The following is a 12,464-nucleotide window of genomic DNA, read 5'->3' as shown; positions in this document are numbered from 1 at the left end:
TTCACCTGAATAAAGCTTTTGAAATATGTCCTTGTTTTTTATCCCCCCCCCCCACAGAATTAAGAGGATCTGAAGCTGCCGGCTTTAATGGCAGCTTCAGATCATCACCTGAATGGCAGTGATGATCCAGAAAAACTTGATAAATTTTATATGATCAGGCTACACAATCACAATTCAGCTAACATTGCAGTTCTGAAAAGAAGCATGAAGGTTCAGCCTTGGGCATTAAGAAAGGCTGAAAATAAAAAAAACTGTAGATGCTATAAATCTGAAACCAAAACAGAAAATGCTGTGGCACTCAGTAATCAGGTAGAACCTGTAAGAAGAGAATCAGAGGTAATGTTTGGGTCAAAGACCATTGCTCAGAACTGGGAAGGAGAGAAAACAAGTTGGAATCAAGCTGTAGAGAAAGTGGGGGAGAGACTGATGGTATACGTATGATAGGATGAGGCCTGGATTGTTCAAGGAATAAACTGTAAACAGTCATTTGGTTGATGGGTTAACTGGAGCCATTCGAGAAAGATTTCATAAAGGCACGGTAGCGCAATGGTTAGCATAACACTATTACAGCGCCTGCGACCCAGGATCAATTCCAGCCGCTGTCTATAAGGAGTTTGTACGTTCTCCCCATGTCTGCGTGGGTTTCCTCCAGGTGCTCTGGTTTCCTCCCACATTCCAAAGATGTACACGTTAGGAGCTGCAGGCATGTTACGTTGCCCCCGGAAGTGTGGCGACACTTGCAGGCTGCCCCCAGAACATGCTACACAAAGATGCACTTCACTGGGTGTTTCAATGTACATGTGACTAGTAAAGAAATCTTATCTTAAAGAGCAAGGATACAGACAAAGGAACATAAGAGTAGCAAAATACAGAGCTCCAGGACATGCCTAGCAGGTCAGGCTGTGCCATTCTGGAGAGAAAAACAGAAGATTTCACAGATGGATGGCCACACCAGTTCTGACACAGAGAGAATACAAGTTAACCTGAAATTGTAGAATTCGATAGAGACCAGAAGGCTGTAAAATGCCCAGGCAGTATTTGAATTGCTATTCCTCAGGCTTACATTGGGCCACTTTTAAACAAGCATAGGAGACCAAAGGCAGATAGATCAGCGTGGGGTGTGATGGAGAATTAAAGTAATATACAACAGGAAGCTCAGAATCAAATCAGTGGACTGAATGTAGGTGCTCCACAAAACATCACACAATCTATATTTGGTGTACATTGTGAACACCACTAGTAGTACACTAGATCAGAAGAATTGCTGCTTCGCCTAGAGGAACTGCTTGAAAGGATAGGTGTTGCATCTCCTCCAAATGAAATGGGAAAGTGCTGCAAGAAGGGAAGTGGTTGGCAGAGACAGAGGAGCAGACCAGGGAGCTCTGAAGGGAATGGTGTGATGGAAAGTGAAGATGACATCACAGAGAGGTAGGGGTGTGTGTGTGTGTGTGTGTGTGTGTGTGTGTGTGTGTGTGTGTGTGTGTGTGTGTGTGTGTGTGTGTGTGTGTGTGTGTGTGTGTGTGTGTATATAAAGTCTCATCACTGGTAAATATGATGGAGAAATACTGGATGATGAAATCTTTTCATAATGGCTCCAATTAACCCACCAATACAATTTATTGATTTTCATTTGAGTTACAATCACATGTCCAAACAATAATCTGAAAGAAACCTTTTGTAGCATTTAAATTGTATATTTTATCTTCTAATTACAGGAATGCCAATTTGTATACTATTGTGATTTGAGTTCTTGATCAAACTTACAATAAAACTGAAAATAACATACTGATATGAATTCAATATTAGACATGATATTTAAAGGTGTGTAGTATAATAGTTCTAAGCATCAAATACTGCAGCAAAATAGAGCATATATCATTATAAGTGTACACATGCAATGAATCAAAAATACTTAGGTTGGGGTAAACTTTCTTAATGCGTCTATCTCAACTTGACTTGCATGGAAAATGTAAACATTTTATAACTTAGCAAACAAAAACCATATTGTAAAATCAAAAACAATTTGGATATAGTTAAATCAATATAAAGCTTTTTGCAATTTTCAGTACTGACACAGACAATACATGGCATTTCTTTGTACTCCTGAAGCTAAAAGTAACTGTGTACGCAATTTCATAAGTAATTTTAAAAATGATGATATTGGTAACTTGTCAGGAGACAACATCCATTACAATGAAAATCTACCGCTTGTTACTTTCTTGGACAAACATACTTGCTGCTAATGATATTTGATCATAGATGATCCCAAATCTTATGTGATATGGTGTTCCAAGATGAAAACAGAGAGACAACTATTAACTAGAGTAGGGAGTAAGGGACGGAAACAATTTAAAAGACAACACTCTCGATCCTGATCAGTATTCCAGTAATGCTGAAGAAAGATCTGCATTTGTGGACATTGGTTGAGAGATTTCAACTGGCCTACAACTGGTTGGTCTTTTCCCGTCTTGCCTCATGACCTTGGTAAGTGACCAACTACAGGAATATATTTTCTCAATTCAATTGAAACTAGTTTTTATAATGCTGCTTGGATTTATTGTGCAAAATATACTGAACCAGCAAAGATAACAATGCATTCACTTATGTCATTTGCCTTTTGTGAAAAGTAACTACCTGGCTGAAAAATGCAAAAGTTCTTGGCATCCATGGAAATGCACTTCAGAATGTGATAAAGCCTCAAGACAGGTAAACACTAACATGGTGAGAAAAGTGAAGGAGGAAAACAAACCAGTACTGAAAAGCCCTGCCACTGAAGAGTTCTCCAATGAGTATGCTGTAAACACTGAAGCAGATCAGGCAGCATCTGTGGAAAGAGATACCGTTAACATTTCAGATCCAAGACTCTTCATCAAACTGACAAAGGTTTTGAAATAAGGATACCAGACCTGAAGCACTGGTTCTCTTTTCACAAATGCCACTTAACCTGTTTCTGGCATTTTCTGTTTTTATTTTAGATTTTGAGCATCTGCAGTTTTTTACTTTCATTTTCCATTAGCATTTTGTCTTCAGGGAAGGATAGATGGGATTTTTTGTTGGATATGTTGAAGTAAGGAAAATGTTGGAATTACAAAGCCCAAAATAAGTCATAAATACAAAATTTATTCATGGAATATAATTTTTAAAATATTATTCGTTCCTCAACAAAAAGTATGGTTACATAATAAACAGTTTCTCAAACGTGGACAGAGTCAGGAAGTTTACAAATTAAATTCAACTTTTACCTAGAGACGAAAATGCATTCAACTTAACAATCACACACTTAGAATTTAGGAAACAAGTACAAGTGATAGCAGCTATTTGCAAATAAAACTAAAATGCATGCAACACAAACAAAACTACAGAAAACATCAAAGACAATTAATTTAACTTTGTTTCATGTTCACTGATTGCCAAACAGTTATGCTATCCTGTGTCTTTCAAAAAGAACAATCAAAACAAAGATAGAACATGAAGTTAACTTTAGACTTGAATATGACTAAGACATAACCGTGAACTATTGAATTTACATGTCCACGGATTACAGTAACATTAGCAAGCCATCTGAGTTATGATAAACAACCTATGCACAGAAGAGACAAAATTAGTCAGTGGAAATTTATGCCATACAGATCCAGTCAATCCCACAGGAAATATTTTTCTACTTCCCACTTCAAAGCAATATTGTCAACTGGTATTGGCCCAGGGTGCATTTCATCATCCAAGTCCATACCCACAGGAGCTTGAGTAACACCATCTGCCCAAACTTATTTTTCATGTGACCTAATACCAAAAACCAGTAGAGAGGAGATTTGAGGGAGCATGATCATATCAGGATCACGAGAAGTTGGGGAGTGCCAACACGTGACCCTTGTTCGCAAGTAACAGTGCAGAACTACACATAAGTGCAGACAATTCTGTGTAAAATTATAAAATCAACTATCAGCTGAAGATTACTTAGAATGGTAGCTGTACGGTATTCAACTTGGATCAGAGGGTAAGTTCTTGACCAACAAGCTTCAGTAAAAAAATATCCACAATCAGACAACAAAAAAAATGAAGTTATGCAGACAAATCTTATTTAAAATGTGAGTGAGGAAAAGGGGAAGACAGAATAAGAGGAAATCGGATTTTCAGATATTTCAGACAATTGTTTTAGGTGTGCTCATAGTGAGATATATATTAATCAGACACCGAGAAGATTGATTTTGGTCTTCTGCAAAAAGCACTACCAGCTTGTTCATGCCTTAGTGACAAGTCTATTTAAAATCTCTTCTCAAAAGGAACATCTCCAACAGTGCCAAAGTCTTGATTCAGCATTGAGCTGTCAGGCTAAATTGCATTCTCAGATTTCTGTAATGGGTTTGATCTTACAATTACCAGAATAAGAGATGGGATTGCTAATGCTGAGGTAAAGCTAACACCAAGAAATGTAATATTTGACACTTGAGGAAAATTACAAAGCGAATCCCTAGTCCTAAAGTTTATGAGTTGGTTTTGTGGAGGAGGCATCTGCAGTCTTATAATCTCACCATCCCCACTGAAATTGGTGTAGATTCAGACAGTCAATTCCCCAGCATAAATTGCCTCCATCACTAAAGATTTTCAATTTTTTAACCTGAATCAGTGAAAAAAGAGCAAATCAAAAGTGTTTTTAAAAATCACTCCAGAAAGTCAATGCAATGTTGAAACTCCCAAATGAACAAAATTGGAGGATCGCATTTGAAAATCAGTATGCAGCTTGTTTTTTTGATCAAACCTTCAGATGGATTGAAGGATTGATAAACAGACACAAGTACAACCGGGCATACTTGTGCTAGACACGTAAAGAATCTCTGTGTACAATTTTGAACTCTTTTTAGCCATGTGCCCTAAAAATGAATGTAAAAGATACAAGTTTTCTCAAGTAAAATTAATTTAAAGAGACTTGAAATGTTGAAACAATTTTCCATGGGTTCACGAGTACAACAACACAATTAAATTCATGAGAAAAAACTTAATACTTACTGATTAAAGAGTATTCTTGAACGAACAATGAATTTGAAGACATATTCTAAGGATTTCATTGCTTTGAACAGTTGGTCTGTCACACTAGGCTTCTCCGAGTTGTCCACATAGTTTTTCAATACAGTGGTGAGTTTCCTGAATGAAAATTAAGACTTTGTCAGTTCCAAAACCCATCACTTAATTACATTTTATTCTTTAGAAAATGTTTCGGTATCAACATCCGAACCCCAAAACACAATTTCCTACTCCTTTTGTTTTCCAAGGATATGCCGCAACACTTCCCTCATCTAATCACCCCTTATGTGACCAGTAACCAAACAATGGACACAAGATCCCCAAAATATTTTTTCCTCCACATTCTTCACAGTATGGCAGATCAGTTCTCTCTGCAATACGATGCTAGAGAATGATATATTTAAGATCTGTGGTATCCATTTTTAGCAGAAAGCACTAAAGGATGGTGCAGAGTACAGACCTATTTAAGAGTCTGATCAATTTACCTTAAACCTAATTTCAGTGTTCTGTTTTCCATTTCATAAAGAGGAGCACTGAAGTGCCTTATAAGGATAATCTAGAATGATGCCTGAACTGAGAAGTCACGTGTTATCAGAAAAGACTGAACATTCTGGAGCACTCCTCTCTAGCAAAAAACAAAACAAAAGGATGACAGAACATACTTAAGATCATGGAAAATTTAATGAAATAGGCATAGTGGCGTTGTTTCACAAGCAGGAGAACCTACAATCAGGGATCCCAAAATACATTAAAATTCCAATAATCCAGAACACTTGGGGTTTCAGTGGTGCCAGAATGAGGCAAATTTTATTGACTATTTAATGTTATTGTTATTAATGCCTCGAAACACTTCTAATAAACTTTTTATAGACTTTACACATTATAAAATACATTTTCCAGTGAACCTGATAAGTTTAAATGGACTGCGAGAACTAGGGCAGGAGCAATTTACGAACATATACCCAGAGATCTCTTGTTCCCATACCCCTTTCAGTATTATACCCTCTAGTTTATATTGACTATTCTCATTCTCCCTCACAAAGTGCGCCACATATTTTACTGTTAAATTTTATTTGCCATATGTCTGCTCTTTCCATCCACCCGTCCATAGTCTCTTGAAGTCCATTACTATTTTCCTTATAGTACATGACACTTAAATAACTAGAAAATAGGTAGTATCATTTTATGTGGATTGTAACTTTCAAGGATACTGGTGATATGTAGATGTGATGGAAAACTGGGTGTTTAAGTAATGCACATAAGACACGTCACCAATGCATTTGTAAACTGAAGAATGACTCATTTGGCCCACGTAGTTGAAATAATTGGCCCAGATTTTGGTCAATTTTGAAATATCTTTGAAGAAGTTAAGAATCAGGCACACTGTGCTCTGAACTCAGACAGAAATTCCTGAGAGGTAGTCACCAACAATTCCTTTATCATGTTGGATTTCTCATGAAGCCACATACAATGTGCCAACTTCCTACCCAACCCAATATCTATGCTGGGAAATCTGCCCACTGAACCAGCACCTGGTTTGACATGGCATAGGTGCAGTGATTTCATTCATTTCCATGGACGGGAATGGCTGGAAGGGAGCAAGTCAAGTTTTATTCATTTAGCAAGTTGCAAAGTATTTGAATTGCTTAAGTGGTTTACTTCTAACTATTTTTAAATTTGAAATTGGATAGCATGATTAATGTTTTAATAGTATGATTGACTTTGATAGCTTTTAATTGTTAGATACATTCACACCATTTGGCACCTTTAGCAGCTGGAACAACCCAGGGCATGGCTTAATATGCTGTCAAAGCATTTATGCTCAGGACACATTCAGGCCTTGCCACAAGATGTTATGTTAAGGCCAGAACAGCAAGAAAAATCAAAGCCAGCTTCCTGACCAAAGTTGCAGCTGGGGGTTTTGCACAAGATTCACCTCTTGTAGGAATTTCAAGGCTATTAGCCAAATAGAAGCATTTGCTGATATCTTGGCTGAAGGTTCAATTCAAGGATGCAACATATCCATTATAATTACATCCTTGATAAACCACAGATGATGAATAAAGATTAAGCATTCAAGTCGCTGCCACTTAATTCAGACATGATCAATCAAGTAATGGCAAGTAGGAAAATTTTTGTTCCCATATATATGGATGCATCTTTGATCCCCCTAATTCCTCCATAACCAGCAGAGTCATAATCCACAGTGGAATTCCAGAATGTTGTTGTTGCAACTGAAATTCTCTTTACTTTGTCTCATGTGCTTTCCAGGCTTGCCTCACTGAGGAAACAGCAAGTTCCACACTCTCATGACTCCTTGGATAAAGAAGTTTCTTCTGAATTCTCTATTAGATTTGCCTGTGGCCTCTAGTTATTTTTTTCTACAAATGGAAACATTCCCTCTACATGTAATAGGTCACCCCTCAGCTTTTCCTCAAGAAAAGAGATGTTCAAAATATTGTTAAAACATTTATGAGCACAGGCACAACACCAGCAATTTTCCAATAATGGAACATTCTTTGTGGATGGCTCACTCAAGTGATTTTTAGACCGTCTTTTTAAGACTGTCAACTGCAAAACCATCAACAGCAAAAGGAATTATGCTGAAGAATTCCAGATACAAGGATCCAAACAATTAGTGTCCTGCAGGAGACCTTTAATTGAACCAACAACCCTTTTATTAGCAATAAAATAAAGAAAGAAGGTGAACATGTTTTGTGGATCCTTCTTACAGAACAAATGTACATTATTTTTAACAAAAGTCTTGAAAATATGCTCTAGTCAAATGTAGAAATGAGACAGCTAATCAGAATGCGCTACAATGCAATGGTCATAGTTCTTGAAAAACATACGTGTAGGCCAAGGTTGCGCTAAAGTGCTTTTTGATATAGGTTTCAAGAACAGGGTTGAAATGCTGGAATTTTCTATCAGCAATCAGTCCAATTATAAATACCTGGATTTGAAAAAAAAAACCAAATTAGTTGAAATGAATAATATTCTTTTATAGAAACTATATTCTTAACAAGTCTACATCTAGCTGCTTGACACGTTGTGGTCAGTAGATTCTTTTGTATTAAATTAGTAGAATTATTTGGAGTTTCAAATTTATATTGAAAATACACAGAAATTAATTTATGCTGGCAGCTAAAACAGAAAATGATTCCTAAATCCAAAGCCCAGAATACCATAATAAGTAACCAAATACAGCAAGTTGCATGTACAAAGCTCTTTTAACATTGTAGTTTCCCAAAGTATTTCTCACAAGCTTTATCAAACAAGCTCAGAAAATGAGCCACCTCAAAACATTCTGGAATAACCTTGGTCAAAGAGGCAGTTCTTAAAAGGAGCTTTAAAGAAAGAGCTAGGAAAGTGAAGAGTCCAAGGAAGGAATGCCAGAGGATGAAGCCCAGACAACTGAAGGCATTGCCATTAATGGTGGAGAGTAAAATCAGGGAAACAAAACCAGCCAGTGCTGGAGCAGCATATTGCTGTCAAGGGTTGTAATGCCAGAGATGGTTTCACAAATAAGGAAGGATGAGGCAATAAAGGAATCTGAAAACAACAACAAGTTTTTTTTTCATTTCAAAATAAGAAAATGTATAAAAAGTCTGTCCTCAAAGTAATAACACAAAAAAATTCTATGATCAACTCTACCTACAATATTAGCATCTAATATTTTGAAGTAGGCTGACAGAAAAAAGATGTTGTTTCTGATTGACCAGTCATAACACCTCAAATGTTGCCCTAATACTTTAATTTGTTATTACTTAATATTTTACTTTGATGAAGAAAATGCTGAAGCTGGAGAACAAACATGAAATTGCAGCAAATCATGCCTATAATCAATTCACTAACAACATTATTCAAAGACTAATGATTACAATACTAACCAATTCATAACTATTTGAGCTCTAATTTAGTAAAATTAAGAAATACCAATAGCTCCAAAGATTTAACTTACCAGAGAATCAAAAACTAACGTGTCAAATGTGTCACTGTCAGAATTCTCCATCATGATATTAAAAAGTGCATCAAGTGTATCTTGCAAAAACTGAAAGAAAGATTTAGATTTCAACATACAGTACATAAACCAAAATAAAGTTGTCTTTATCTTTTAACCTCCATATACACAAAATCACTTGGGAGTAAAAATCTAAATGTTTTTGGTTAAGCATCACAGTAAAACAAAACCTCATTCTCTGAATATTTCATTGCTTTGAAAAACACAAATATTAATACAGGAAAAAGCCATATGGTCTATGCTACGGCTCATGCCAGTCAAACCCCATTTCCCTTCTCTTTCTTTGTATTCATCAGTAGAGTTTTTAAAGTATTTCATCATTCAATCCCAAATGCCACAATTTATTTAGTTTCATTAACCACTTGGAGCAATACATTCCACATTCCGTTAAAGTACTGCATAAAAAAAAATTAACTCTTCTATATTTCATGCAATAACCTAAAATCTATGCCTTCTTGGTACCAATAAAAAGGAATTAATCTTCTCACTACTTGCCACTGAAAACTTTACATAATTCTGAACCCTGAAATTTGCCTCTCTCAAGCAAATACTCCCAGAACCAAAACTTTAAATTCTACTGCAACTTTAGACTCCTATCTGCTATCCCTTTATTGAATCTATATGGGACTTTTCCTTTCCATATGATATCTAAAACAATAGGTAGAATTCCTACTGTCTTTTTACAAATCTGGGGATCTGCATTCCCAGAAATGTATTTTATTCTATTATCTAATCTTCTATCCAATTATAGACCTTAAGATATAGGAGCAGAATTAGGCCGTTCGGCCAATCAAGTCTGCTCCGCCATTCAATCATGGCTGAATTTCTTTTCAACCCCACTCTCCTGCCTTCTTCCCGTAACCCTTTACCCCCTTACTAATCAAGAACCTATCACTCTCTGCGTTAACCACAGCCCTCTATGGCAACGAATTCCACAGATTCACCATGCTCTGGCTGAAGAAATTACTCCTCATCTCAGTTTCAAAGGGACTTCCCTTTATTCTGAGTCTGTGCCCTCGGATCCTAGACCCCCCTAATAATGGAAACATCCTCTCCACGTCCACTCTATCCTGGCCTTCCAGTATCCAGTTGGTTTCAATGAGATCCCTCCACATTCTTCTATAATAAATAGTAAATCATAGTATGCAAAATTTTATGGATAAGACAATATAAACACTATGCACTATTCCCTGCAAAGGTCAGAGTTCTCTCATTCTCCCTCTCTCACTCCTTATCCAGGAGTTAAAGCTGACCGGTTAATGTCTTGGTGACAGAAGTTAGAAAACATTATTTCAGTACTAGACGTTGGCAGGCAAGCTTAGGGGATGCATCCCACTGCTGCTTTCAGTCCAGTGCTTATAAAAGACAGGCTATTAAGTCATGTGTGTGGGAGAGAGAGATGAAGTACACAAGTCTGAGATAACAATCAAGGGATGGGAAAGGAGAAACGTCTGAGAGGGTGGAATTCCAAGGGAATGATCGAGGTTGGGGTGCAGGAGGGAGTCGCTTGACATCAGAGAATAACATGGGAGACACCTTAGGCATAGATAATGAACTAAAATTTTAAGGATCACAGATCACTGTGATCTAGCTTTTTTTTAATGAATTCAAGAATACAATTATATAGAGAAAACCAATATGGAAATACATGCATTATCCAAGTGTCTTTTGGCCCAAAAACAACCCAAAGTTATGTAATTTCTTTTAAAATATAGCCACTCTAATAAGAGGGAAATGCAGCAACAAGGTCTCACAATAAATAATGAGATAAGATTAAATAATCCATTTCAAGTGTGTTTCTTTAAAGATAACTCCTCTGGTCTCCCACTAACAGTGCCAAGGACCTTTTTTGCAACCACTTCAGGACAGACAAGGCTTTTGTTTAGCATCTTATCTGAAGTGTGGGACTTTTGCTAGTGCAGTGCTTCCGTAATACTACACTGAAGCATCAGATCCAGTTAAGTTCTTTTATTTCAAGTGTAAAGCAATACCCACGCTTTAAGTATTAAAATTGATTGCATCTTTGCATCTTAATGTGCAGGTATCCAAGCTACTTATTATCTTAAATTATGTTCACACATGGATGCACATCTGTTTCAGATATGCATAAGCTGGGGAAATTTAACATACAAGATCTCTAACTTCATTAAGAAAATGGAAGCCAATTACCTTAACAACCTCTTCTCCATCCACCTTCATCAGCTGCCTCAAATTCTGCTGTAGCAAATTTGTGTTTGACCGCCATTTCAAAAGCCCCAAGAGGTCCACTGCAAACAAACCAGATATATGAAAGTTTCTTATTGATAACAAAGTAAAAAGGCAATAAAAAGTCCCAAAGAATATATGCAAAAAGTATTATGCAATTATAGCTTCATCTCACTGCAATGTATGGCTGCGACAAATAATTTGTTTTGTCCACAATGATCTATTGTGGACGCAACACATGCAATTAAAGTGTCATTTTGTTTTATTTCCACAGAGAACAATTAAATAGTTTAATTTTGCTATATTTTAAATGAATCCTCATCTTAAGCCATAAAACAAAATAACATTCAATTTGTGAGTGCAATTCAGTCTACCCCCTAGCTTAAATGCTTAGGAATAAAATGATTGCCAAATGTAACAGACAGCAAAGAGCCCACTTTATCTTCAGATTCCTAATGAAATTTAAATTTAAATCCACTAAATGTAAAGGTGAGTATTTTAAGGCACAGCTCAACTCTTCAAGGTAGTGCTAAGCAGGTTACTAGTGTATTTCAGTGCTTAATATGATCTTCATATTTAAATGCTGAAATGATCTTTACCCAACTTATGACAGTACTGTTCAGAATTCCCCTTTGACCTTAAAGCTCCAGATATCTCAAAATACTCATCTATACACCAGATGATTTAAACATTCCCTTAGAAATCTAAAGAGAAAAAAGGCTCTTTACTGTCTGTTTTATTTTGCAGACATTTTATTCCTGAGCATTCCAAGTATACCAAATTGCAATCACTAACTGAATGTTATTTGTTTAATGACCTAAAAAGTATTCATTCTAAACCCAGAAGTACATCATTTAATTGTCCTCTGTGGAAATAAAACAAAATGAGAATTTTATTGCATGGGTTGTGTCCACAATTGATCAATGAGCCTACTCAGAACCCTCAGGAAATGGACAACAGCAATATAGATATTTCTTTTGAGCAAGCTCTGATAACATATCTAGCTTTCATACCTAAAGTTCAGATTTCCAAAAAAAATAAGAGCAGAGAGAGAACTTATAAACAGTGAATTTTGTATTCACTATGGATCTCCAGTGCCTATTCAGAAGGAACATTTATACTGCCATTTTTCACCTCCTTAAGGTTCTGAGTAGAATTGCTAATTTACCAGATACTGAACTGAAATCAGTAAATCTCATTTAACAAAGCTCCACTATGC

General features: G+C 36.3%; 1 protein-coding gene across 1 annotated transcript in view; it reads right to left on the bottom strand.

Annotated features, from left to right (window-relative positions):
• dock1 (dedicator of cytokinesis 1) overlaps positions 1-12,464 on the bottom strand; it is a 432,222-nt gene that overhangs the window by 285,098 nt on the left and 134,660 nt on the right. Inside the window, exons 19-22 of the mRNA XM_052026984.1 lie at positions 11,210-11,307; positions 8,981-9,070; positions 7,872-7,972; positions 5,005-5,139 (exon numbers count right to left, since the gene is read on the bottom strand). Coding sequence (XP_051882944.1) covers positions 5,005-5,139; positions 7,872-7,972; positions 8,981-9,070; positions 11,210-11,307 — 424 coding nt within the window. The remainder of the gene's footprint in view (positions 1-5,004; positions 5,140-7,871; positions 7,973-8,980; positions 9,071-11,209; positions 11,308-12,464) is intronic.

This window comes from Pristis pectinata, chromosome 12 (assembly GCF_009764475.1).
Source record: "Pristis pectinata isolate sPriPec2 chromosome 12, sPriPec2.1.pri, whole genome shotgun sequence".
Lineage (NCBI taxonomy): Eukaryota > Metazoa > Chordata > Chondrichthyes > Rhinopristiformes > Pristidae > Pristis > Pristis pectinata.
The sequence above is the reverse complement of the archived record's forward strand: the minus strand, read 5'-3'. Positions and strand labels throughout refer to the sequence as shown.